The sequence below is a fragment of the Gymnoscopelus microlampas genome (assembly GCF_963454915.1).
Source record: "Gymnoscopelus microlampas genome assembly, chromosome: 8".
Lineage (NCBI taxonomy): Eukaryota > Metazoa > Chordata > Actinopteri > Myctophiformes > Myctophidae > Gymnoscopelus > Gymnoscopelus microlampas.
Genome location: NC_139945.1, coordinates 43,959,362 through 43,985,216, shown reverse-complemented (window position 1 = coordinate 43,985,216; position 25,855 = coordinate 43,959,362). Strand labels below are relative to the sequence as shown.

At 47.3% G+C, this 25,855-nt stretch overlaps 1 protein-coding gene across 1 annotated transcript in view; it reads right to left on the bottom strand.

Moving 5' to 3' along the window:
• The window catches only part of robo1 (roundabout, axon guidance receptor, homolog 1), a 165,380-nt gene that overhangs the window by 47,734 nt on the left and 91,791 nt on the right, over positions 1-25,855 (bottom strand). Inside the window, exons 3-4 of the mRNA XM_084065378.1 lie at positions 15,263-15,420; positions 697-817 (exon numbers count right to left, since the gene is read on the bottom strand). Of these exons, the coding sequence (XP_083921504.1) occupies positions 697-817; positions 15,263-15,420 (279 nt within the window). The remainder of the gene's footprint in view (positions 1-696; positions 818-15,262; positions 15,421-25,855) is intronic.

The window sequence follows — 25,855 nt, the reverse complement described above, 5'->3', positions numbered from 1 at the left end:
TCCTTCCTTCCTATATAGTATATATTAAGTTATTTCCAAGTGCTCAAAAGTCAAAAGTCCCTCTGAGAATTTCTTAATAAGCAACCACAACTGTTGGGAGTTTCTGCGTTATGTTTACTCAAACAAAGGCAATAGCTAAGGGCTGGCTTCTTTGAAGTCTTGACAGTATTATTTCTGTATGCATAATTATTGATCTTATGAGGAAAGACTATGCAGGCTCTGGTGCTGTTCTTGCTGCCAGAGAGTATAATAAAAGGTCCATGGGGAACGGAAGCGAAGGAAGTGAGAAGGGATTGCCATAAGTTCAGTAGTATGGACGCATGTGTGTGTGTGTGTGTGTGTGTGTGTGTGTGTGTGTGTGTGTGTGTGTGTGTGTGTGTGTGTGTGTGTGTGTGTGTGTGTGTGTGTGTGTGGGTGTGTGTGTGTACTGAGGGATGTCAGAGGTCACTCATGGTGAAACAGGGTGCAGCTGGTCAGAGAAGAGAAGCTGATGGGATCAGCGGGGGATTCATAGTTAACTGTGAGACTGGAGGTCATCTCACACTCTATTTGATATGGGTCACTGACACCATTTAGTTTCCTAGAAGATACACACTCCAAGCTTAACATCTGGACCCTGTTGTGTCCATGCATGTATGTGTGAATGTGTATAGGGTGTGTCAGGCGGAGATAATAGATATAAAGAGGATTACCTACCAAGCACAGTAAGTTCAGCTATTTCACTTTCCCGTTCTCCGACCATGTTTGTGCCCACACACACGTACTTCCCAGCATCGCTCTTCCTGGCGTTGGTTATCATCAGCTTCCCTCCACGTATCTGAGGAGCAGAGGAAGAAATATGAGGTCCTATCAGAAGAGAAGTGACTGAAACAGGGGACTCCAAGGGCAAATTTATGCTTCTTCCCATTATCAAGTCGCTCGGTGACAAGAACAGATTTTTAGCTTACGTTGTCTAGTGACGCGGTCATGCAATGAAGTATAAAATAGGCTTAAGAGAGAAATGTTGCCTAGGGTCGTTCTCACAGACAACCGAAAGTCACACAACAAAAAATCACATAACAACATAACAGAAAGTCTCAAAATGTCCTGGTATGTAGCTCTGCTCTCGGTTCACAGAGATAGACCCTTGACTCATACTTGTGGTCTGTATTACTTTATCAGTCAACCTGTTCCTTCTCAGTGAAGGCCCAGCCAAAAATCACTTTCCCAATCTGACACAACCACATAGCTCCCTGAGGGAACACCTACAGCACTGCGGTGGAGTCGATTCGGTGGAAGCGCTTTTCCAGTTGTCAAAGTGAGCTTCAACACAGCTCTCTCTTCTATTGGCAGAGTACGTTTGAGGCAAGAATGTTTCTAACTGCAATAAGTATTGCCATTGAGTACCGTATACATACATGCAAGTGTAAGTGTGCATGTGTGCATACGTGAGCATGCACGCACCCAATAGGCATGTGTTAGTCCAGGTGACTGTGATGTCTGTTATTTCCCAGGGCTTTGATTACAGGCTAGAGGAGGAGGCTTTGTTCTCAGGCAGCCAGAGAGGCAGCCCAGGCCCCAGTGCAGGCCCCCCAGCCCCTCTCTCAACTGACAACCATGCCAGTCAGAGCATGGACAGACAATAGTATGGTGCACCACTGATCTGCCTGCTCTGACGGGGCTTAAGGTTTTAAATGCACACCTCGGCCCACAAGACGGGGACCCCCACCCTTACGCGTGTAATGGATCCCCTTATTAGAGAACCACTGAGGTGTGCATACTTGACAGAGTCGCGCTGCACACAATCCCTGGTTTACTCAAGCCCTCATACATGTGTGTTCGGTTTACGGTTTGCTATGCTATGTCTCACTCAATCTGCTTCACGGAAGTAAACACTCCACATGCACATGCACTGCACTGCAGGTGATCATAAAGCAGTTTCGTCACTGACACAGGGAGCACAACCTTGATTCCCGACGCACTGAGTTTTAATAGGCAGTGACAACTTATGTAACAGCCAGACACAGAAGCCATTGATGTATGCTGAATGAGATGAGATGAGGATTTATAACACTATGCAAGATTTTACTGGCAAAAAACCCGACCCATCTGTGCAGTAATAAAGTTCATATGCAAGGTAAAACTGGAAGAGGCTTTATACAGTGAATTCTCCCTTTGACTTATTAAAATCTGGAATCTAAATATGGCCGTCACTTTTTTCCCTCCTTCTATGAATTTGCTTATAATTTGGGATATGTGAGTTTTAAATTGACTTGTACTTTTCTGCTGTCCTCTCTTTCTATAATATTTGCATATTATAAAATATAGTAAAAAAAAGTAAAACAAAAAACAAACTCCTGGACTGTGGCCTCACTGGAGTGGCAGGGAGGTTGGGGGGGGGGGGGTCAAGGGTCCTTGAGGGACAACTCAACTCACTTCAAGACCGGACACATTCTTTCTGTATTCTGAGGCCTTCCTCTGCCCCCTCACACCGCCGTTTAATATTCATGGTAAAAGAAGAGGCAAGGGGGAACATGAACAGGCAACAGAAGGCTGGCTTATTTAGGGCACCCCGCGGTGCTGGAGGGGTTTGAAGTGTCATTATGTTACTGTTTGTTTGAGGAAAGGCTTAACGGCTAAAACACTGTGGCACTCACAAAGGCCCAAGGTCAGGTCGGACCAGAGGAGGAGGAGGAGGACCGTCGGTCCCACAAGGTTTGGACATAAGGATCCACTTTGGGTCCAGTGCACTCTGTGTATTCTCCCACCTCTGTAGATGTGCCGCTCTCCCATTCTCCACAGGCACACTTGAAGTGCCAGAACAGGAGGGATCCTGTGACTCACTAAATACAGCAGTGCTTCTTTTTCCTCGCCGCCGTCGGGAAAACAAAAACTATTTTTTGAAAATTGTGAAAATTGTCGCCCATAATGAGACAAAATAAGGACGCCAGGTTGAAAGTATAATTAAGTCTGTCTGCGGTTGCTATAATTATTTAAGCAATGAAAAGTATTAACAACAGCTTGTGACTAATAATAACTAGAGGTTACGTAGGTAACCCCGGTTCTTTTAGTTTAGGAGTGAGGCACTCACTATGGGAAACAGCGCCATCTGGCGATGCAACAGAGCTACACAATATGCTCCCGGGGCCCATTTCATTGGGCTAGAGGGTATGTCACGTAACCGGCTGTCCCTTCCCCTTTCCGGAAGGACATATAAGGGCTGGTCGTGACGTAGTACTTCCTCTTACCACAGGTCCTCTGTTCGCAGTGGCGAAACAAAGGGGTGTTTGGTGAGTGCCTCACTCCTAAACTAAAAGAACCGGGGTTACCTACGTAACCTCTAGTTCTTTGTCGTTTTGAGTCGTGAGGCACTCACTATGGGATCTATAAACCCCCCGGAAGCGTTAAAAACATTGTATCCCCAGAAAAAACCGCACGTCCCCTACTGGCTCAGGGACCCGCACACGGCGGGCCCCCGCTTCAGGGACGCCCAGGCCCACCGGGCCTGGACACGGCACAAGGGATGAGATAAACGAAAACCCCGACAGACCGAAGTCTTCCCCATTCAGCTAATAGAAGACAAGGCTCGTCACCTACTAACCTCCTAGTAAGGGAACAGGGCCCCCCTGCTCCCTAGGACCCAACAGATTGTTAGCCCCACGGGATCACATCAGGGGGAGAAAGGCACCTCAAGTAGATGAGGCTGCCACGCCAAGGACTGCGTGCGTCACCGAGGAAGCCGCCATGTCCAGGCTGTAGAAAGCTGCAAAGGTCGAAGGAGACGACCAGTCAGCAGCCCTGCAAATCTCCTGGACCGAAAACCTCTCTAGAGAGGGCCCAGGAAGCAGCCAATCCCCTAGTCGAGTGCGCCCCCAATCCAACAGGTACTGGGGCCCCACTACTAGTATAGGCGAGCCTTACGGCCTCAACTATCCACCTGGAAAGCGTTGACTTGGCCATCGCTTTCCGCTGGTCACCCCAGCCGTAGGTGACAAACAATCGTGTTTACGACCTACCAGGCGCCGTCACCTGACAGTAGAGCCTCAAAGCCCTCACTGGACAGAAACAAAGTGACCACTCATCCACCGCCGAAGCGAAAGGAGGTGGATGAAACGCAACCAATCCGACCGGAGCCGGTGCAACCCCCCCGGTCTTGGTAACGAACGCCAAGTTTGGCGTCAGCAGAACCTGTCTGCTATCCCCAGAGCACCTCAAGCACTCCGAACTCACCGGGAGTGCATGCAGGTCACCGACCCTCTTGGCCATAGCCAGGGTCACCAAAAAGACTGTTTTCAGACTCAACACCTTGAGGCTCCCAGTCTCGAGACGTTCAAACGGGGGGAAGGCAGAGTGCATTCAGCACCACCGCCAGATTCCAAGCCGGAAACAGAGGCCTGGTACCCGGCCTGGTCCGTCTGGCCCCGCCCAAGAACCGCCGTACCAGGTGACGATCGCCAACCGTCCCGCCTTCGAAAACCTTCGTGGCAGACGGAGATGGCATCCAAGTACACCATGACCGTCGAGAAGGTCAAACCCTGATTCAGCTTGCTCTGCAAGAGAAAAAGGAAGCCGCGTACCGGGGCCCGAAAAGCCACCACCACTGGTGACTGCCCCTGGCACCATGACACGAAAATATTCCATTTGACGTCATAGGCAGCCCTAGTAGAAAACGGCCCTCGCCCTCTGGATGGTAACCACCACGTCAGGGGGCAGACCACACGAATCTAGGTTGGCCCTCACACAGACCAGAGCCACAGATCTAGGTCCCAGGGGCTGGGGTGGTTGATCTCGGTCCCCACCTGCGTCAGCAGGTCCGCGATCGGAGGAAGGGACCCGGGTTCGGCGTGGAGCAGAGAAGTTATCTCCGATCCCCACACGCCCCAACCTGGAGCAACTGGCAGTACAGTCAGGCCCTGGGGCCTGACCTTTTCCAACGTCGGGCGGAAACAACTCCAGCGGCAGGACTGCATAAAGCAGTTCCCTCGGCCAGCTGTGAGCCAACGCGTCCAGTCCCAACGAAAAGTCCGCTGCCTTCACCGAGAAAAAGCGAGAGCACTTCGCGTTCTCTGTTGAGGCAAACAAATCGACCTGTGGTCGATCGAACCTGGTTCAAACCAGGCTGGCGTCCGTCGTGACAGCCGTCCGTGAGATCACAGCGCCTCCCCTGACGCCTTCTGACAGAAAGGGTGCGCATGAGCACAGCCTAAGTGAATCCACGCAAGTGGAGACACCAGACCTTGTCGAGGGTCCACGGTAGGTGGGATCCTGAGAGCCCGCATCCACCTCTGAAAGGTCCCAAAATAGCCTACTTAGGCAGGTCAGGTGTATGGCTGAAGTCATGAGACCCGCCACCTGCACGCACAGCCTGTAAGTGACTGTCTTTCCTACGTGGAAAGGCCTCACACAGGACAGGAAGCCGTCTAACCACTCCTGAGACAGACGTGCTGCGAGCGTGGTCGAGTCCAGTGAGAACCCTATAAGGGAGGACTGCTGGGACGGAACCAAAACGCTCCTTCTAGAAACCGACAGTGAAAAACCGACAGTAATCGCGCCTCAGGGCTACGTTGGTCCACCTGTCCCCCTGACCGAACGTGCGCAGGAGCGCCACGGTCATCAGCATACGAAACCTGAATTTCGTAAGAGACTTGACGAGACCCCTTCATCCAGAAAGGGTCACATAGCCTCCCCCCTCCTTCTTTGGCCAGAAAACACACGAAAAACCAGTTGTACCAAAAACTGGGAAAAAAACCGGGGTTACCTAAGTAACCTCTAGGTTCCAATTCGTAGACGGTTTTCTGAAGATGCCCTTGCTCAGTAGAGAGAGTCCCTCTCTCTCAGAGACATGGCTGCATTACCTCTCCGCATGAGGGGAACATCCTGTGTCTGACATAGGAGGCATGTAAAGGTACGTGGAAAATCACGTTGTTGTCCAGGGGAGCTGACCGGTACAACCACAGTGTGTTACTGCTGTACTGAGCCTGACCAGTACAGAAAAACCAGTGTAACACTGACGTACCTGCTGCATTAAGCAACACAGTGTTGTCGTAAGCGAGGCTAGGTAGCCGCTAGGTGAAAACAACAGCAGAAATTTCCTGTGCACCGGGTAGACGGGAACGTGGAAACACGCATCCTTTAAGTCTATGCTGGTCCATCCGTCGCCCTGACGCACCGTGCGTAGTAACGCTGCGTTCGTCAGCATGCGAAAATTGAATTTCGTTAGAAATGTATTGAGACCTCTCAGGTCCAGTATGGGACGTACACCCCCCCCTTTTTCTGAACCAGGAAAAACTTTGAGTAAAAACCCAGGCGTTTCCGATCTGGGGAGAACTCTCCTATTGCGCCATTGTTTAGGAGAGAGAACCTCTTCTCATAACGTAACTGCCGCTGCGCCCGTCGCGCTGGAGAAAATCACTTTGTCTGACATCGGGGGTTTCATGCAAAACTGTAACTTGTAACCCTTCTGTATGGTGCGCAGCACCCAATGAGACGGGTCGCAAGCTTTCCATTTCGCTAGACAGCGAGCTAGTGGGTTGAGGCGAGTTAAAGAAACTGCTCGCTCCACCGGCTGTCTGCCCGTTGTCATGGAGACCAGTGACGCGCTCGCACGCTCTGGCGTTGCCAAACGTGTGACGCTCGATAGAGGCAGTACGGGTGTTACCTGATTGACAGAAGGATTCGGAAAAGTCACGTGACCCCGCACGCGGTGCCTCCCCAACATTGGTATCCGGTCGGAGAAGCCCCTTGTCCGTCTCCGGTCGGAAAAGGAAACAGTTGGATTCGGGGAGGTCACGTGAGACAGTACGCGGTACCTCCCCGACGTCAACCTCCGGTGGGGGACGCTCGACGTCCGTCTCCGGTCGGACACGGAAGTATGTAACTTGTTTACCTTCCGTTCGGCCATCTTGAGAGGGCCCTGTGATGCAGAAGCGTTTTGGCGCCCTCTCCAAGATGGTGGAATCGGTTGTAAAAACGGGCGTGACGCCTGTGCCAAGGTGCAAAGGCGCCCTCTGGCGGACAGGGGTGGTACCGTTCTTACAATTGATTTTACAACTGGTTTTATTGTTACCTTCAAAGGAGTCAGTACAAGCAGTGTTTCTGTCCCACACGTATTTGGAAAAACGAGAACCGGCTTTACCAAATACTGTGGGCTCATGGGGGGGTCAGATTGCTTGTCCCACACGTATCTGAAAAACCGACGAGGGGTTTTTCGGATACTGTGGGCCCAAAGGCAGACCATCGAGAACGGTCCTCGTTCTCCCTGGCACACAGGCGGAGTTGGAAAAAGACAAGGTTTTGTACTTTTCAACGCATGTAAAACCACAATCACAGGGTATTTCTTCACAGATCTTACAGTAAGTGCGACATGCTCCTCTGTTTGGCTGTGGAGGCTGGAGACTGGTTTTCCCATCTGCACTGGAGTTATTCAATTCAGTGTAGCAAACACATTGGCATAATGGCGAACATTATATAAAAATAATGGAGAAACGCATTATACTTCGTATCCCGTCAGTGTTTGGAAGGCCGAGAAACCGGTTCCGTCCAATCATTAAGGGCTTAGTTCAGAGTTAGTCAATTTAGTGTAGCAAACACATTGGCATAATGGCGAACATTATATAAAAATAATGGATAAACGCATTATACTTCGTATCCCGTCAGTGTTTGGAAGGCCGAGAAACCGGTTCCGTCCAATCACTATGGGTTTATTTCAGATAGTGTCTGAACCATGCAGGGTGTGGTGAAAGAACAACCATAATAGCACAAAAACAGGCAATAAAAACAATATATTGACATTAAGGCATTATATCGTATCCCAGCCGTATTTGGAAATGCAATATGTGACAAGTGTGACAGACATATTGGCACAGTGATAAGCATTAAGTACCACAATATACTGACGTTGATATGCATAACATGTTGTATCCGACAGTGTAGGAGGACGAGCACCGACCATTTTCCTAGCATTGTGGACTCATGTCGACATGGTTTGAATAATGCAAAGGTTTGGTTCTTTGTAACAAATTTTATTGGCACAAAAAACAGGCATTATATTTTGTACTGACCTCACAGAATGTGCAAAAAACTACCCTGCTTCTGCTCTGTAGACACTGGGAGGAACAGGGCGGTCAACGTCGCGTACTCCGCTCACGAAGGGGGTCGGGCTAGCTTACCGCGGGCCACCGCTCGTGGCAGCTGGAGTTGGGGTAGGGAGGCGGGAGTGTCGCGGTGGTGCTGGGCGAGCACCGCTAGCACCTTCGGCGTTCCCCGTACAGGCCCTGGCCTGACCGTAGCGAGCCATCGCGTGGTGAAAGAAGCAGCTGCGGCTGTAGCCGAAACAGTTAAGCTGGTTAAAGCCAGGCCGTATCTGTGACGAAGCAGCCTCACCGAGAGCCGGGCGAGACAGGCAACACAGTTCGAGTATCGCGGGAGGGTTTCGGGGGGACAGAGCGAGAGCCGCTGGTGTCCACTAAAACTACCGTCACAGGCCGTATCTGTGACGAAGCAGCCTCACCGGGAGCCGGACGAGACAAGCAACACAGTTCGAGTATCGTGGAAAAGAGCGACAAAAAGCTAGGCTAACAGCTCTATTCGGGGAGTTAGCTCAACGGATAGGGGGTTAGCGCTGTGGAAGTAGCCAAACAGCTAAGCTAGTAAGTTAGCGGCTAGGCTAAGAACAGCTTTAAGCTAACGTCGGCTCACAAAAAGCTAGGCTAACAGCTCTGTTCGGGGAGTTAGCTCAGCGGGAAAGGGGGTTAGCGCTGTGGAGGTAGCCGAAGCTAGTAACAGCTAGCGGCTAGGCTCAGAGGCAGCTAAGGGCTAACACCGGCTCACCACGAGGTAGAATAAAGTTAGTTTCCTGGAGTTTAGTCGAGCGAGAAAACCCGTGGGTGACTTATCCTAGTCTCCGCTAGTTTCGGGGGGACAGAGCGAGAGCCGCTGGTGTCCACTAAAACTACCGGCACAGGCCGTATCTGTGACGAAGCAGCCTCACCGGGAGCCGGACGAGACAAGCAACACAGTTCGAGTATCGTGGAAAAGAGCGACAAAAAGCTAGGCTAACAGCTCTATTCGGGGAGTTAGCTCAACGGATAGGGGGTTAGCGCTGTGGAAGTAGCCAAACAGCTAAGCTAGTAAGTTAGCGGCTAGGCTAAGAACAGCTTTAAGCTAACGTCGGCTCACAAAAAGCTAGGCTAACAGCTCTGTTCGGGGAGTTAGCTCAGCGGGAAAGGGGGTTAGCGCTGCGGAGGTAGCCGAAGCTAGTAACAGCTAGCGACTAGGCTCAGAGGCAGCTAAGGGCTAACACCGGCTCACCACGAGGTAGAATAAAGTTAGTTTCTCAGCGGGAAAGGGGGTTAGCGCTGTGGAGGTAGCCGAAGCTAGTGACAGCTAGCGGCTAGGCTCAGAGGCAGCTAAGGGCTAACACCGGCTCACCACGAGGTAGAATAAAGTTAGTTTTCTGGAGTTTAGTCGAGCGAGAAAACCCGTGGGTGACTCATCCTAGTCTCCGCTTTTAGGGCTAAAGCTGGTTTCTCACTTTGGGTCCTGAAGTGTAGTAATTGTCGAATAAATGTAGAATTCAGTTTTTAACAAGCGTGTAGCCTTGTAACATCTGCGAACAGAGGAACTGAAGAGGAAGTACTACGTCACGACCAGCCCTTATATGTCCTTCCGGAAAGGGGAAGGGACAGCCGGTTACGTGACATACCCTCTAGCCCAATGAAATGGGCCCCGGGAGCGTATTGTGTAGCTCTGTTGCATCGCCAGATGGCGCTGTTTCCCATAGTGAGTGCCTCACGACTCAAAACGACAAAGAACTACATTCGATCCATTCTTCTTTTTTTTCATTTCCTAAAAAGTAACGGTTTTGGTCGTACAAAAGCGTTTCCACCCAACAGCGACATTATCCTCTGTATGCAACACATCACAACACAAAAGCCTGCTGAAAGCCCCAATAATGTGACCATTATCCCTGCTTTACAGGGAGATGGCTGTATCCTGCTGCCTTTTGTCTCATGTAATTTGGCAGTGCTGATAATGCAAAAGCCCCTGCCATTCTCCATGCACTCTGTTGGTATTCATGATGAACCATTTCATTTTCCAGGCTGATAATTAGCCATGACTACCATACAAAAAGAGTCTGGACAATGCTTTGCACCTTGGCTATTTGTGATGCTGCTGATTGATTCTTTCTGTCAGCAGACGATGGTTTAGACTCAAAATATCACCCACACTGGCTTTTCTTCTTCTCTGGTCTACTATCATGCCCTCATCGCTCCTGTCAGACCTGTTTTACACAGGTGTGAAGAAGCCGTCCAGCTGCCGCCAGTGGCATAGCAGCATTAATGGATTGCCGCTTTTTGTTTGTCGACTCGGTGGAAGCTTGTCATCACTCGTCCGCATGCAGGCATGGACGTATAATGTAAGATGGCATACGAAATGTCATCGCCATTCACACAGAGCGGACTGAACTAGATAGGAAAGCAGAAACAGACACTTCTCTCTGATGTCCCTGCCTCTGTGAAGTTTACAACCCTCGTCTTTATCCCGCAGCCACCAAAAGCCGAGCCGACGAGCCCCAGTCGAACAGAGAAAAGAGAGTAAATCCCTGCTGCAGGTGGTTTGGGGAGTCTGACTCTGAACGGCAGCGATCACCAAGGATACCGCACGTCCCAGCATGTCGAGTGTTGGTGGGGAGGAATGGTCTGAACCCGACACAACAATGCAGGGTGGCGCAGGAGCCCTTTGATGAGCTCAGCTGTTCATCACATTATGAAGCCTTAAATGCCCCCCCCACCCACCCTTCATTTCTATCCCTACCAGCTCTTTATCCACACCGACAATCTAATGCAGGGGTCTTCAACAGGGTGTCCGGGACCCCTAGGGGGTCCTCAGAGTTACTACAGGGGGGCCGCCAAATCGTTGTGTGGTAGGAACTTATTTTTTCTTTTCTTTTTTTTACATTAACCACTTCAACCCTATTGCGTCCCTATTCTGAGGGAAACATTAGCCTGAAATAGTAGATCTACAAGCACACAATGCCTCGCGCTGCGAGGTGTTGTGTGCTTGTAGATCGGCTATTTTCGGCGAAGAGATTTGGTGTAGAAGGAAAGAAGAGCAAACCAAGTACAGAGCTAAAGGTCAAGTTTACTAAGTATTGAGGGTTTAAGTGGTTAAATGTCTGAAAATACACATTAACATGAATCCTACATATTAATAGAAAAGATAGTGTGTAAAATAAACAAAAACATTAATCAACACAACACTGATCACAGTGCTGTCAAACAAGTCTATGAAGCTATCTATTGAATATGCAAACAATTTTGCACAATATGTAGTGGGGGGTCCCTGCTTCATCCGTCTCTCAGCTAATGGGTCCTTGGACTGAACAACGTTGAAGACCCCTGATCTAATGCATGCTGTAGAGACGCTCCTTTTGCTGACAGTCAACCTTCTCAGAATTCAGCTTTCTGGATCAAGCATTTGCAACGTCCATTCTCCCACCTGTCAGCCCAGTTAATTGCACACAGGGGGCCAGGCTTTATATCTGGAGCTGCCTTAATAAGACCTGGAACTGTGTCATTTTTAGATTTGAGCTAAAAAGCATTATTTTACACTTTGGGCTATTCAAAAATAGCAGATATACAAGCTCATAGCGCGGCACCGAGTACCGCGCTACGAGCTTGTAGATCTGCTATTTTTGAAAAATCGTGAAAATGTGTGCAAATCTTTGAATATATATATTTTTAAAGCGAACATTTTTAACTCATTGCTTCTGGGGGTCCCTGGAACAAAACATTTTGATGGGGGTCCGCGGCCAAATACATATCATTTTGGGGGTCCTTGACATGAAAAAGGCTTCAGGTCTCAATGGGTTAAAAGCACTCATGGGGGAGCAGTCATCCTGCATGTCCTCGTCCTCGTCCAGCACTTTGCAGCCAGGCTGGCCCAGACGGGCTGTTGAATCTACCACTTCACCTCCGCACAAAGCCCAACTCCACTGCAGGCTACAGGGACGCAACTTCAAGTCACGGAGCCAGTTACAGCATCCCACATTTACTATTCATACATGTACATCACTGCACAAAATCACAAATACAATCGAGGGTGTACATCTTCACTTCCACCATGTGGGGGACTGGACGGATGTTATCGTGAAATTGATTTATAAACAGCCCAACTGGCTGATGTGTGTTCTATTGAGAAGGGCTGCAATCTAATTATGGGAAAGGCCATGTGCAAGAGAGCTGCATATCATACTGAGTGGAAACAGTGCTGCGTTGTCCTCAAAGTACCTCTCCTGTATCATATTAAAGCAAGAGGCATGTTTGGCAAATGATAATGGAGGTTGATAATCAGGGGTGCACATAACTGGTGCGCAGGTGCGCATGCGCACCCAAAATAAAAAATGCGCACCACATCAGGCGACGCGAGGCGCTTTTGCGCACCAACAGCTGGGACAGAAATTTCCAAGCTTTTATTTTTTAGCAAAACTAAAAAACACAATCACACAATCACTCTAAAGCACCCGTCGGCCCCATGTACAGCCATTAGGCGGAGGGGTAGAGATATGACTCGCGTCGCCTCGCATCGCCTCGCATTGCCTGGCTGCGTGCACGCAGCCAGCAGCGGCTGTTAGAGGCACTCGTCACCGATGATGAACGCACCGTAATGGTGCAAAATATGCCGTGAACGTCCCAATCTGGCGTCCCAATCTGAACGTCCCCCCCCCCCCCCCCCCCCCGTTGACAAAACTGTCCGGCGGGCACCGTGCTGAACCCCCCCCCCCCCCCCCCCCCCGTTGACAAAACTGTCCGGGCTGAACCCCCCCCCCCCCCCCCCCCCCGTTGACAAAACGGGACGGGCGCCATGCGCACCAAGTCACATGTCCAGGTGCTCTTCTGCGTACCAGACCTAAAAAGTTATGTGCACCCCTGTTGATAATGAGCAATACTGTATTATGTACTGTATGATAGACACAACATATACATAACATAACACATAGATACGGGCAAGGGCAGAACTTGCTGACCGAAAGATCATACACTGAAATAGTTAAAAAAGAGTTGTGGAGTTGGTTATCAAGGTTTGCTGCGTAATGATGACTGAATGCAGGGCCAGTTACGATTTGATTCAATTTAAACTAGATAATGTGCTTGTTACTTTCAATTACAATGCTGCGCAGCCAGACGCTGCCTCTTAATCTTCTGCCAGTACAGCTTGCAACCTCGGAGTGAGTGAGTGAGTGAGAGAGAGAGAGAGAGAGAGAGAGAGAGAGAGAGAGAGAGAGAGAGAGAGACGAGCGGGCACACTGTTTATGAGTTAGAGCTGTGATTAGGCTCAATGCACCCAACCTTATCCAGCCCTCACTAAGCAGAGGTCTTGCGTTTAGTCGTGTACAATCCTACACTGAAGACAGCCAACAGTGATAAATCACTGTTTTGACTTGGCCAGTAATGAAAATGTATTGAGCACAACCAGCTTAGGCAGGAATTCAGTGCTACGCTAAAGGCATAAAGACATACTTAGCAGCAGGTAGTGTTTATTGTCTTGGTAGGATTTGGTGTTCCTTGTTTACGCTGAAAGGTTGTCCATACTCAGCCCTGAATGGCCAAGCTATATGTCTCTTGAATGACAGTCCAATGAGCATCCACTATAAAGTCATGAGTCAGACTTTGAGAATAAGATCCAGACCCACTGCTAACTACAGCCTCCACATTGTCTGCTTCTGTTACTTTTGAGTGCTGAGTCACGGCCTTTCCAAACCTAAAGCACACATCCAGTCAGCGTAATCAAAAGCAATAACCATAAATCATTTCCTGCTCCATGGGAATGACCGATACTGGTAAAGAGTTGAATTGGGTTGGGTTAACAGTTTCAGACGGGGCTTATCAAGCCCAGAACATGCACACAGAGTTTGATTGATACTGCTGTGCTGTGTGAAACGGTCTTCATTAAAGAAGACTAATTGGTGGTCGGTGTGGTTCTAAATCAGATGTAACGAGTTGTTTGCATTCCCTGGGCACTGCAGCTGACACTAACTTTCCCTCCTTTGATTCTGGTCAGCTCGTTTCTTGGTGCCAATCTTCCCATGGGCCGGTTGATTTCATCAGTGGGCGAGCCGAATCAATGTGCTGTTGCTCACTAATGGAACGGGACTCAAGGCTCACTCATTAAAGGCTCTATCCAATCAGATTGGCTGCTTTGGCTTTCACAGTTTCTGTACAGTATGTGAGTAATGAGCTGAATGAACCAATGGCTTTACCTGCCTCACCAGGTCGGTATGCAGGCGCAATGACAATAAATCTTACAGTACGCTTATAATAAAAATGTAATAACAAGCTTTTATCACATACCCAGCCTTGATTTGCTCTGGGTGCGGGGAGTGATAAAAAGACAGAGAGGGTGATAAGCTGGCAGGCAAGGCAGCTGACCAATCAGTGTAAGCTTAATTACCACCGTGCGCTGAACCTTCACTGCAAGCGACCTTGCAGCTAATGAAACTCAGCACGTCAAAGATGACGAATCTCGGCTGCAAAAACAACTGTGGATGGTTTGATAGGATTCATGGCCGAGGAGACACTGGCGTTTATCCAGGCACAAAGGAACCACAGCACTGAGCAAAAAACAGCTAGTGACCTTTGACGGTTCACAGAATGGCTGCGTACCAACAAGGGTGAGGCCCATTAGCAGCACCTGCCATGTTCTCAGCCAACTCCCTCCCCACACTGTCAGGAAATCCCATTGGGAATTGTCCCATTGGGAATTTTGCCGGGCGCAGTTTAGATCCAGCGTTGTGTCGCACGCTCAACGCTACAACGACGCTACAACATAACAACACTCAGATAAAACTTTATTTAAACCCTTACCTATATAAAGCAAAAACAAATCCTCCACTCGCGCATTAGATGCGAGTCCGGGTATCAAGGAGGCTGGACTGTCCTAGTGACAGCCACATTCCAATTCCTCATTCCTGCCTACGCTCGCTCCTCCTGCATGTCATGATGTATTTACAGTACATGCTGCTGTATTTCTCATATACTGTATGAGCATTCTAGCCCACACCATGCACAACAAACAGCACGGCTGTATACTGTAAATAAAGATCAACCCATTATTTAATGTGTTGCTTCAGTATACCATTCAGCCTATGGTATGTGTCACCCCTCATTATTCAAATCTATTGTTTTAGAGTACATTTAGAAGGTTTGTTACATTGTCTCCCATTGTCAAGTAAGTACAGTGTAGTTCTACGAAATCTCTGTTCATTAATTCATTGAGTACTTACAGTGATCCTCTCATCTCGGTCATCAATGTTGGTCCCATCTTTCTTCCATGATATGCTGGGTTCAGGATGTCCCCGTGGGGGTTGACACTCAAGGACTGCAGGTTCGCCCGCTGCCACTATCACATCTGCAGGGTTTTGCCTGAAGTCATCGCGCAGGACTGCAAGAGGACAGCGAGAGAACAAAGTTAGGCATCTACTTAATTGACAGTTCAGCTGTCATCATGGCATGCATGTGATTTTTCATGAATGAAAGACAGACCCATTTCTGGAAAAATAGATTATATGCAAATCTATGCAAATACTTAAAAGAGAACTCGACACAAGCTCCCCTTAGTGTCCTCTCTCTTGTCATGTGACCTTTACAGTAGGAGTGACATAATAGGCTATCAGTGTCCATCAACATCTCTAATGGTATTGATCCGTCTTTCTTTCACCAAGACACATGCACACACGCCCGCACACACGCCCGCACACACACGCCCACACACACACACACACACACACACACACACACACACACACACACACACACACACACACACACACACACACACACACACACACACACACACACACACACACACACACACACACACACACACACACACACACACACAATGTTCATCACATCCCTATCATCACCTCTTCATATCACTTACTTCCCTCTACCCATACAGCCCTTTTATGCTGACATGGTTGCATATTTGCATTACATCCAATCTACCAAGGCTGCATCCCTGAAGATTAGCAAGATAGGTTCCCCATTTGCATTGATTTTCTTTGCGGGAGGAGCTGCATTGCCATGGAGACGGCAAAAAAATATGCCACTGCTTCGATACAAGAAATCACAGGAATGCATTCATTTACACATTATTATGAGGACGCTATTTATTCACATTTTTGAGCATAAGTATAAAAACAGAAGGGGCAAATGTTCCTTTTGCGCTAGGTCAGAATCACAGAACCTGATTGAAGTGAGATCACATATTAACCCTTAAGTTATTGATCAACTGCAGTATTTTGTCCCCTTTGCTTGGCACATTTAATACCATTAGATACTATCGTAACTATAGTAGCAATACAGTTTCCTGCGTGGGGTCACAGTTAAAGCAAGCTGCCTCCATATATCTAGTTTTGAAGATAAACTGAGGAGATTTATGAGAGGAAAGAAAGAAATGAAAAAGCAACAACCTCCGATCTACTGTACAGACAGTGTGTGCCAGTAATCATTTTCCCAGCTCCACTGTATACTTGCATAAAACATACGAAAACAAGCGCTCATAAATTTCAGGCTGAAATTCAAGCCAAGCTTAACTATGCAAGGTCAGCACAATGTGAGCTTATGCATTGTTGTCCTGTTTCCGTGTAGGTGTGGGTGGGGGCGGGTGGGCGAAGACATGTTTGATGGTGTATGTAGTATGTATGCCTCAAGTATAGCTTCACATTCAAGTGCATTTTGTTGTTCTTCATTTGGAAGATGAACAGAGCCAACTTGTGTTATCTCACGCTCCTGAACTTGCTCCAAGTCACCGCGCTGTACCTCCGCCATAGATCAAAGTCATACTCACTCCAGGAAGCCTCACCTCCTGACAGCCTACAAATTCTTGCTTAAACCCTTTAAGCACTTAATTGGCCATTGCCGAGCCCAGATACTGCTCTCTGCTTCTTGTAACATGGAAGGGGAACCCTATCCCAATGTAGGGAATAGGTTTGTGAGGGAGATATGGCAGGTAATGGGTTCACCGGTCCTCTTACATTTAAATCAAAACCACAGCTCCTCATGTACTGTACATCTGAAACAATGCTGTACCTGACCTCACTTTCATTGAATATTTCATACCTCATATAAGTAGAAATGGCAGAAATTCATGGGTATGTAATGTAGATGTAGCGTGGATGGAAAATGAGAATGCAGCATAGACAAAGCGTTATTGTTTGACTCACTGTCATTCAAGTCAAACTCAAAAGTACAGCTGCATGTTGAGCACGACGGCTTATTTGCCAGGGCCAGAGGCATCTATAGACAGCTAGGAGTGTGAATGTACACTGTAAAGCATCCAAAGTAATAGTGCAAACTCAATCTGTGGAAACAATGCTGCATCAAGGTCACCCTTATCATTTTTGTCGGTGTGGCAGCCTTGAACACCAGCTCTCTGTGGTTTTCTTTGTGGTAGCTGATGATTCAAACATACCAAGCATGCAAAATAATGTGATCCTAGAGCTTTTATGCTTAATATCTACTCCTTCATACGACTGAGTCGCGCACAGAGAACAGCAGATGTACAACCTCACGGCGACTCGTTGTGAGCTTGTAGATCGGCTATTTTCGGCACGCGACTCTGTCATACGATGAAATATGAGGCAAGTATGAAGTATCAGGCTTTAGATGGGTGACAATGTACAGCACATTTGCATGTGTGATTACTTGATTCCTGTTCCCTCAAGTTAGAGTGAACAATGTATTCATGATGTGCATGCAGTAGTATGTGAACATTAGAGAGTGAGTGTGTGCGTGTTTGTGTGTTTGCGTGTTTTTGCCTGTCCTTCCCTCATCTCGTACGGTTGGTGGAGTGACTCCTGCATGCGCATAGCCAGTCATATAATTGGGGGAGTGAGATCAGAGTTTCACTGTCACGTTAAGCTGCCTATTCTCAGTGGATCACTGCTGCTGGCCTCAATGTACCCTCTGCTAAGCATTCATACATCCTCTCACCGGAGAATGGTGGGCAAGGGAGGAAGGATGCAGGAGAAGAGAAAAATGATGCTTTATTGCCTAGTGGGAGGCCCGAGGGAGAGCTGGCATCACCGAATGTTTACACCAACAACTCTGTGACCTACACCCCCTCGTCAACATCCCTGGTGGACTCCTCTCCTCCTCCCATCCGACACCTCTTTGTTATAAACACAGCTGAGTACAGCGCAGCTCACAGCGCTGAACATCTGCATAGTGGGAAACAAATCCTCTGGGATGGAGGGAGAGTGGGAGGAAGAGGGGGGGGGGGGGGCAGCCTGCCAGACAGACAGACAGACGCATGTACATTTGGAAGAGATACAAAGCCCTGGTTTTCCGCCCGAAAAGCCCTATCAGATCCGGAGGAGTTGTCTGACGCTCCCTAGATTCAGTGAGATGTCCTTTGTCGCTCCTTCCTGTGGACATACAGTATCAAGCATGTCTCCTTCTGTTCTCATACAGAGAATGAGGTGGATAATGCTCTGTGTTGCGTGTGTGTGTGTGTGTGTGTGTGTGTGTGTGTGTGTGTGTGTGTGTGTGTGTGTGTGTGTGTGTGTGTGTGTGTGTGTGTGTGTGTGTTTGGGATAATGAGTCTACTCTCGCATTCTGTCTCTCTGTAGAGAGGCTGCAGCTGTCCCCTAGCAGATAATATTTCCTGTGCTATTAACAGGCCAAGCTCTGTCTGTCTCTCTGTGTGTGTGTGTGTGTGTGTGTGTGTGTGTGTGTGTGTGTGTGTGTTTGGGTGTGTGTGTGTGTGTGTGTGTGTGTGTGTGTGTGTGTGTGTGTGTGTGTGTGTGTGTGTGTGTGTGTGTGTGTGTGTGTGTGTGTGTGTGTGTGTGTGTGTGTGTGTGTGTGTGTGTGTGTGTGTGTGTGTCTTGAGAGATTCTCAGGTTGAGGTTTAATGTGTGGAAATGGGCCAAAGCCACACTGGTCGCAGCAGGAAGACGCCTCATTGTCCATCCTGGATTTGCTCAAAGCTACACTGCCGACGGTTTGAAACCTGTGGTTGTGTGTGTGTGTGTGTGTGTGTGTGTGTGTGTGTGTGTGTGTGTGTGTGTGTGTGTGTGTGTGTGTGTGTGTGTGTGTGTGTGTGTGTGTGCCACTGCCTGCATAAGCTAAAGGGAAACACAGTATGTTACACTGTTTACTTTCCAGTGGTCTACAACTGAGACATATCCTTATCTCATCAGGATGACATGGCTCACAGTCAAGACAGCTGACTGCCTTCGCTATAAAACATCTATATTTCTGAGAGACATCTGTACAGACATGTGTACATACTATTTTGTATATACTAGATAGACCATTTGTATGTTCTCATAGTTAAATTAACCCATTTAGGCCGATTCTACAAATGAACATACGTTCTGCAAAAAAAATGCAAAAAAACGTATGTTTATATATCAGTGGTTGCCAAACTTTTTCATGTCAAGGAACCCCCAAAATTATATGTATTTGGCCACCGACCCCCATATCAAAATATTAAAAGATTAGCACAAACTTTCAAGATTTTTCAAAAATCTATCTGCTATTTTTGAATAGCCAAAGAAATCTAAAATGACAGAAATGCGTTCCCGGTCTTAATGGGTTAACACTTAGGGTTCTTCTGTGCAGGGCCCTGCCAAGCTGCATGCTAACCACACTGTACTGTACTGGTTTGACAAATCTCTCTCTAGGTCCACAGTAGCGTGCTGGGAGTGTACTGGGCCTAACACAATTAGCTACCATCATCTCCTACACTCAATCACTCCCTTTTAAAAGGTCAGGTTTGCCCTCGCGACTCCCAGGTTCGCTCGCCTTCCACCCCTCTCCCGGGTGCGCATACACACACACACACACACGTGCATACACGTGCACATGCACGCTGGTGCACTCTTTTTTTTTTCCAGGGGGGGAAATTGAAAACAGATGCTGAAATGTCAAATTGAAATGAGATTCTCCCGTGCTGCGCCTCCATCCTACATTAATGAAAATGAAGACCTAATGCCGCACACAAGCCTGGCCAGGAAGATCAAATGTGCTTTGTTCTGAGGAAATTAAACAAGAGTGCAGCAAGCTTCCACCAAAAAGAACGTTGGGAGTATTAGACACAACAAAGCAGTACGTGAGTATGGCTTGTGGTATTTCCATGAAACAGAGCGGACACAGCAAACCACTATACAGGAAGTGAATTTGTTCTGTCTGTCTGTCTGTCTGTCTGTCTGTCTGTCTGTCTGTCTGTCTGTCTGTCTGTCTGTCTGTCTGTCTGTCTGTGTCTGTGTATGTGTCTGTCTCTCTCTCTCTCTCTCTTTCCTTGCCCCCATTTTTTATGAGGCAAACTGTGCTCTCTAATAAACTGAACAAATTTGCTTGATTTGGGCCATAGGGTACAACAACGCAAGGCTGTCACGGGCCAAAAAAGGCTTAAAATAAATCACCTGGGAATACGAGCAGGGGGACCAAGGGACAGCACAACAAACACTTACGGAAAATATGAAATGACTTAATCCCTCCCAGATGCGCATGGTTACACATGTCTGCTTAATAAGGCTGCAGTACAACCTCTGATTTTCTTTCTCCCTTAGTCCCTTTCGTGTCCCTGACTCATGATCTTTACTCTCTGAGCCCTCTTTCTTTGCAAGTATAGGACAAGCTGATGTATGAATAACATCCAAAAGAAAGCGTGCATATTTCTAAAACAAATTAACGAGTGGGTGGAAGCAACTGTTTTCATTTACTAGTTCAGCTTGTCAATCAAATCGCTCTACACTTAAACAGAAAGAAAAAATACATAATCGCAAATGCCCAGATATTGAAACAGCACAAATCTATGCTTTTCCAGTTAAATGGCAATTCTGAATGCTAACATATTACACCAAAATAGTGCTGGGAAAAAAACAGTTATTTGCACTTTTGACCACCCTCAAGTACTACATTGACCCCTCTGCCCTTACATTGATTGTATACACTGTGTCCTCATTAATTTAGGTTTATTTGAGAATAAGCACAATGCAGTAGATTGAGGAACACTGTATTTGCACCTGCTGTGTATGATACTGTACATCACAGGTATATCAGTTACTGTACAGTACGTACAGTAAATACCTTTACACATTGTATGCACATTTTCACAACTTTCATTTGTATGTAACTGCAGTCATAGGCAGCTGGCACAAAAGTATTTCACCCACTCATAAATTGGTGTAAACTTGTGGTGTGAAAATAAAGTTTAAATGTGAGTAACATCATGTGTTGTTTATGCCATGAGCACAATGTTGGCCTGTTCACTCAGCTTCCCTGAGCACTGAGAGCATCCATATTGATGCTTGTTCTTGCCTCCAGGTCTGTCCCGTGGACCAAACACCTCTCATACACCCCCTCTATATATTTCCCACTGTGTCTCTACATTTCGATCCCTCTCCAACCCTGTAGCGGTCGACCCCCTTCTCTCACCTCCCTCTCAGCTCACACACTCCCAACAGCTTACATCAAAACGTGGCCCATAGCTATAGTGTCTTACCCCCTTGCCTCTACTGCTAAGGCTGATGTTGGTGTATAATTTGCCAGAAGTGTATGCAGGGTGTGTGTGTGTGATTATTTTGCACTGTATGAGTGCGTAGTTTTGCTGCGGGGTGTGAAAAATAACTGGGATCACGCTGTGCTCTGGAGATCCCTCTTTGCTCTCTTTCTACTCCTGTTCCTTCCTTCGCCTCCTCCCCCTCCCATGCCCCCCATCCCCCCCAACCCTCGACCCCACCACAGGGATATGAGATTGGACACGGCAGCTTCCCGTTTCTCTTTCTCAGTCTGGTTCTCGTTCCTCTGCACTGAGCTCATGCCCTCGCTCTCCTCTCGCCCGGCCCACTGACATCGTATCCTGCAGCACACAGTGTTAATTTAACTCTACAAATGGTCCATTTGGTTACATTTGTGTACACTCAGAGTTACAAATGGATAAATTAACACTTTGTGCATTTGACTGTGCATGAGCTTCAGTGAGCCTGCGCATGGAGTAGAGTAGGGTGTGAGCGGTTCTGAGGTTACAGTTATGAACATTGCAGTACTCATTACAGTATGAGTACATCTCTGCAGACACAACAAGCAGAATGCGTGATTGGTAAAGAGGGAACATTTACAGCATATCGTTGCTGTCGGGTGGAAACCTGATATGTCTGACACGTTTTGAGCTTGTAGATCGGCTATTGTTGCTTCTTTTGTGTGACGCTGTAGTATGACGAAGTAGGGCATTCATTTACGAAAAAAACATGCAAAGTTTAAATATGGAGATACAAGGTTTCTGCCCGACAGCAACGATATGTGTATTACTGTCCGGCATGTGTCACTGTATTTCTTTGGAACTGAGTTAATTCCTAATAAGGTATGAACTCACCGTTCACAATTTCTGTTTTGCATTTGTACTGACATCCATGACATTTGATTTGAGGCCACACTTGCAGAGTCACATGAGTTTAAAATACTCAACGGTCTGGGTGCCTGTTTGACCGCAAGGCACCTTGTGCACGCTCGTAAATATGTCAACAAGGACACACAGACTATTACCAAAATGGCCTTCAGAGTTTGCACCTGCACACACCAAATGCCGCTAGGTCATCCAAGACTTAGACATGATGAGATGTTTCTAAGAATAGATACAGGATCTCCCTTATAAACCTCATTGACCTTTTGAGCAAACAATGTCAACCTCTCTGCAAACAAGTCATGGGCAAATATCCAACTTCTAAAAGGTTCCTATTAATAGCTTTGTATGTCTCTCCACAATGTTAAGATGTAAAGTTCTGCAGCACTGACAAACAGAAACAGGCTATAGTCCTTCCAAATCTGACCAAAGGCTGTTTGCTGCATGTCATTCCCCCCCTTCCTATCTCTATTGAAAAGAAAGCAGAAATTCAAAAAATAAAAATAAAATAATAAAAACAGTTTGGACTTTGGACATGTGATATACGAGTGCATAGTGTTGCTGCTGGGTGTGAAAAATAACCTGGATCACACTGTGCTCTGAAGATCCCTCCATGCTCTCTTTCCACTCCTCTTCATTCCTTTACCCTGGCCCCACCCCCACCCCTGCAACCCCTGACCCCACCACAGACTTATGGGATTGGACATGGCAGCACTGTGTTTTGGTCCACATCCAGGTCCTTCATACAGAGTACAATCCTGAGAGTTCTTTTAACCACATGAGTCATGACCCCAATGCAAGCTTGTAGATCGTCTATTTTTGCTATTTGAAGTACAACAGTAAGTATATAGTGGTTAACTCTGAGGGCCCTATCTTGCGCGTCGCCTTACCCCTTATCCTTAAACTCTTTTGCCACTTTTTACTATTTTGAAAAACATTTTTAAATAGTTCAAATAGCCGATCTACAAGCTCACAACGTGTCAATGTAGATCGGCTAGTTGAACTATTTCAAAATGTTTTTCAAAATAATAAAAAATGACAAAAAGGGATAAGGGTTAAGGCGGCGCGTCCTATGAGTATAAAAATGTACCCATACAGATGTAAACCATGCCATGTAGTTGAACAAGGGGTCGGGTCTAAAGTGAACAACAGCATTGTTCCCGGTGTATTACAGTCTTTGTATTACACAGGGCTGGCACCCAAAGTAGATGGCATCCTGGACCTCTCAGTGGCAAATAGAGGACACTCGTGTGTGCACTAGTCATGCTACAAGGAGGCTGGTGTTCAGGGTACACTTGATTAATTTACTTTATACACTCAAACAATTACACCACACATGCACACAGATCTTAAAAAGCAAGGACATGCACTGCACATGTATGTCCACACACACACACACACACACACACACACACACACACACACACACACACACACACACACACACACACACACACACACACACACACACACACACACACACACACACACACACACACACACACACACACACACACACACATACAGTACAGCCGCACCATCTGCAAATTAACACACATAACCACGCACCCATATGTACACACGCACACACAAACCACATAAAGGAAACCCTGCCCTGCAGCCGTACAGACAGAGAGGCCATTGAGTGCCTGTGTTTGTTTAAATGGTCATAAGTCTTCTCGTCAAGCTTGCAGAGAGAGAGATGGCGTTTGGCGGACATGGCGAGAGGCACTGAGGGCAGCAAGGAGGCAGGTTTGTATGAGTGAGTGAGTGAGTGAGTGAGTGAGTGAGTGAGTGAGTGAGTGACTTGGCACCTCATAGTTCAATAAACAGTGCCTATTTGATTGGAGTACCGGAGTTAGACTAAAATGAGAGTGCTGGACAGGCAGGAATGTCAGCAAACACCGCCCCCACCCCACCCCCCGGTCCAACCATGGCATGTACCAAAGAAACTCAGAAAATACAATCCCCATAAAATGCCAATAGGGGGGCTCGCCACCGTGCAAACTGTGCAACAAACATCTGCATGAGATTATCACATTTACATTTTATGATTGAACAACACAGAGGAACAGTTTATAGTCCTGTCCATGCCTGAGACGTCATGTGATCTATCCGCACATGCAAGTGATTTGGGGGCGTTTTGGTTCTTTAGGAGAGCGTGTTACCTGTTGTGGAAACATGCTGTCAAATATTATAGCTGCCAAATGCATTCCGACATGTAGCGCTCTCTCATTAGGGACTGCTAAGCTAAGTCAAACACTCTGCTAACACCACAGTGGTCCTTCTGTTTCCATCTGGGGAGTTTCACGCTGTTGTCAAATTATATTGTGAGATAAAGGGAGCTTTCATTTGCACCATCATCACTGTAATGCCTAATTCCGTGCTCCATCGTACGCCGTTGTCGTGCGCCAAAAACAGCAGATCTCAAACCATTTGAGACAAGGCATTTTTGTTGTCTTGCGGTGTTCCACATCTCATCTGTAGGTGGAGCTCCACAGTCCTTCCAATCAAAAATATGCCAACCCAGTAACCCTGTTCTCCTTACTCATTCACTCACCCTGAGACTGAAGCCGTCTTCACAGAAATACAAAAGAGCGCGTGTAACACTATAGGACACATATAGACGTGCACACATGCATGCACAAGCACACACTAGTATGTGATACCTGCAGGCACTAGACCTCTGTTCATATCCTACTGGCCCTCTTGTGAAGTAGGGCGAGAGAATCTTCTGCTTTGTGCATACACACGCAACACAACACACATAGAGGCAAATAGCCTGGAGATTAATTGATCCATTTAATACTTTGTTCATAAGGAGTTACAGTAAAAACTGAACATCCTTACAGTAGTTTCAGAGAGCTATCCTTTTTTTAAACAAAAAATAAAAATGCCCTATTATTAGGCATTGTGTGTAATGCATAATAATGCTTTCATGCAGTGCCATGTGTATTCACCTCATTTATATTTGACATTGTGAGGACTCATTCTTGTGATTGTCACACTTCAGTAGAAGTGTTTCCTAATTGTCATCTCACTTAAGATCTCTTCTCTCTTTCTTTCAGTAGGAAAGAGAGAGAGAAGCAAATCCTTTTCTCTCTCTGTCTCTCTTGCTACTCTACGGTAATAGACCGTGCCGCAGCAAGGGTCTTCATGGTTTAATGGGATTTTACTCTACAGAAATTTGTGAGCGTAGGCTGATCATTTACACATTTACTGTTGTAGCACGCTCATTACTGTAAATCCCTTTACTGCGCTAAAATCAGACCTAAACAAGTCAACAGTCATACGTCTTCCCTAGACCCATTCATAAAATTCCCTTTGCAGCTTAGGTGGTACAGTGGTATCTCCGTGAGCTGCTCTCCCCTGTCTGTGCGGTCCCAGCCCTCTCTCAGCATCCGCGATGAGGGCCTTATTAAAACAATCTTGCCAATTAACATTCCTGGCCCCCGGAGCCCCTTCG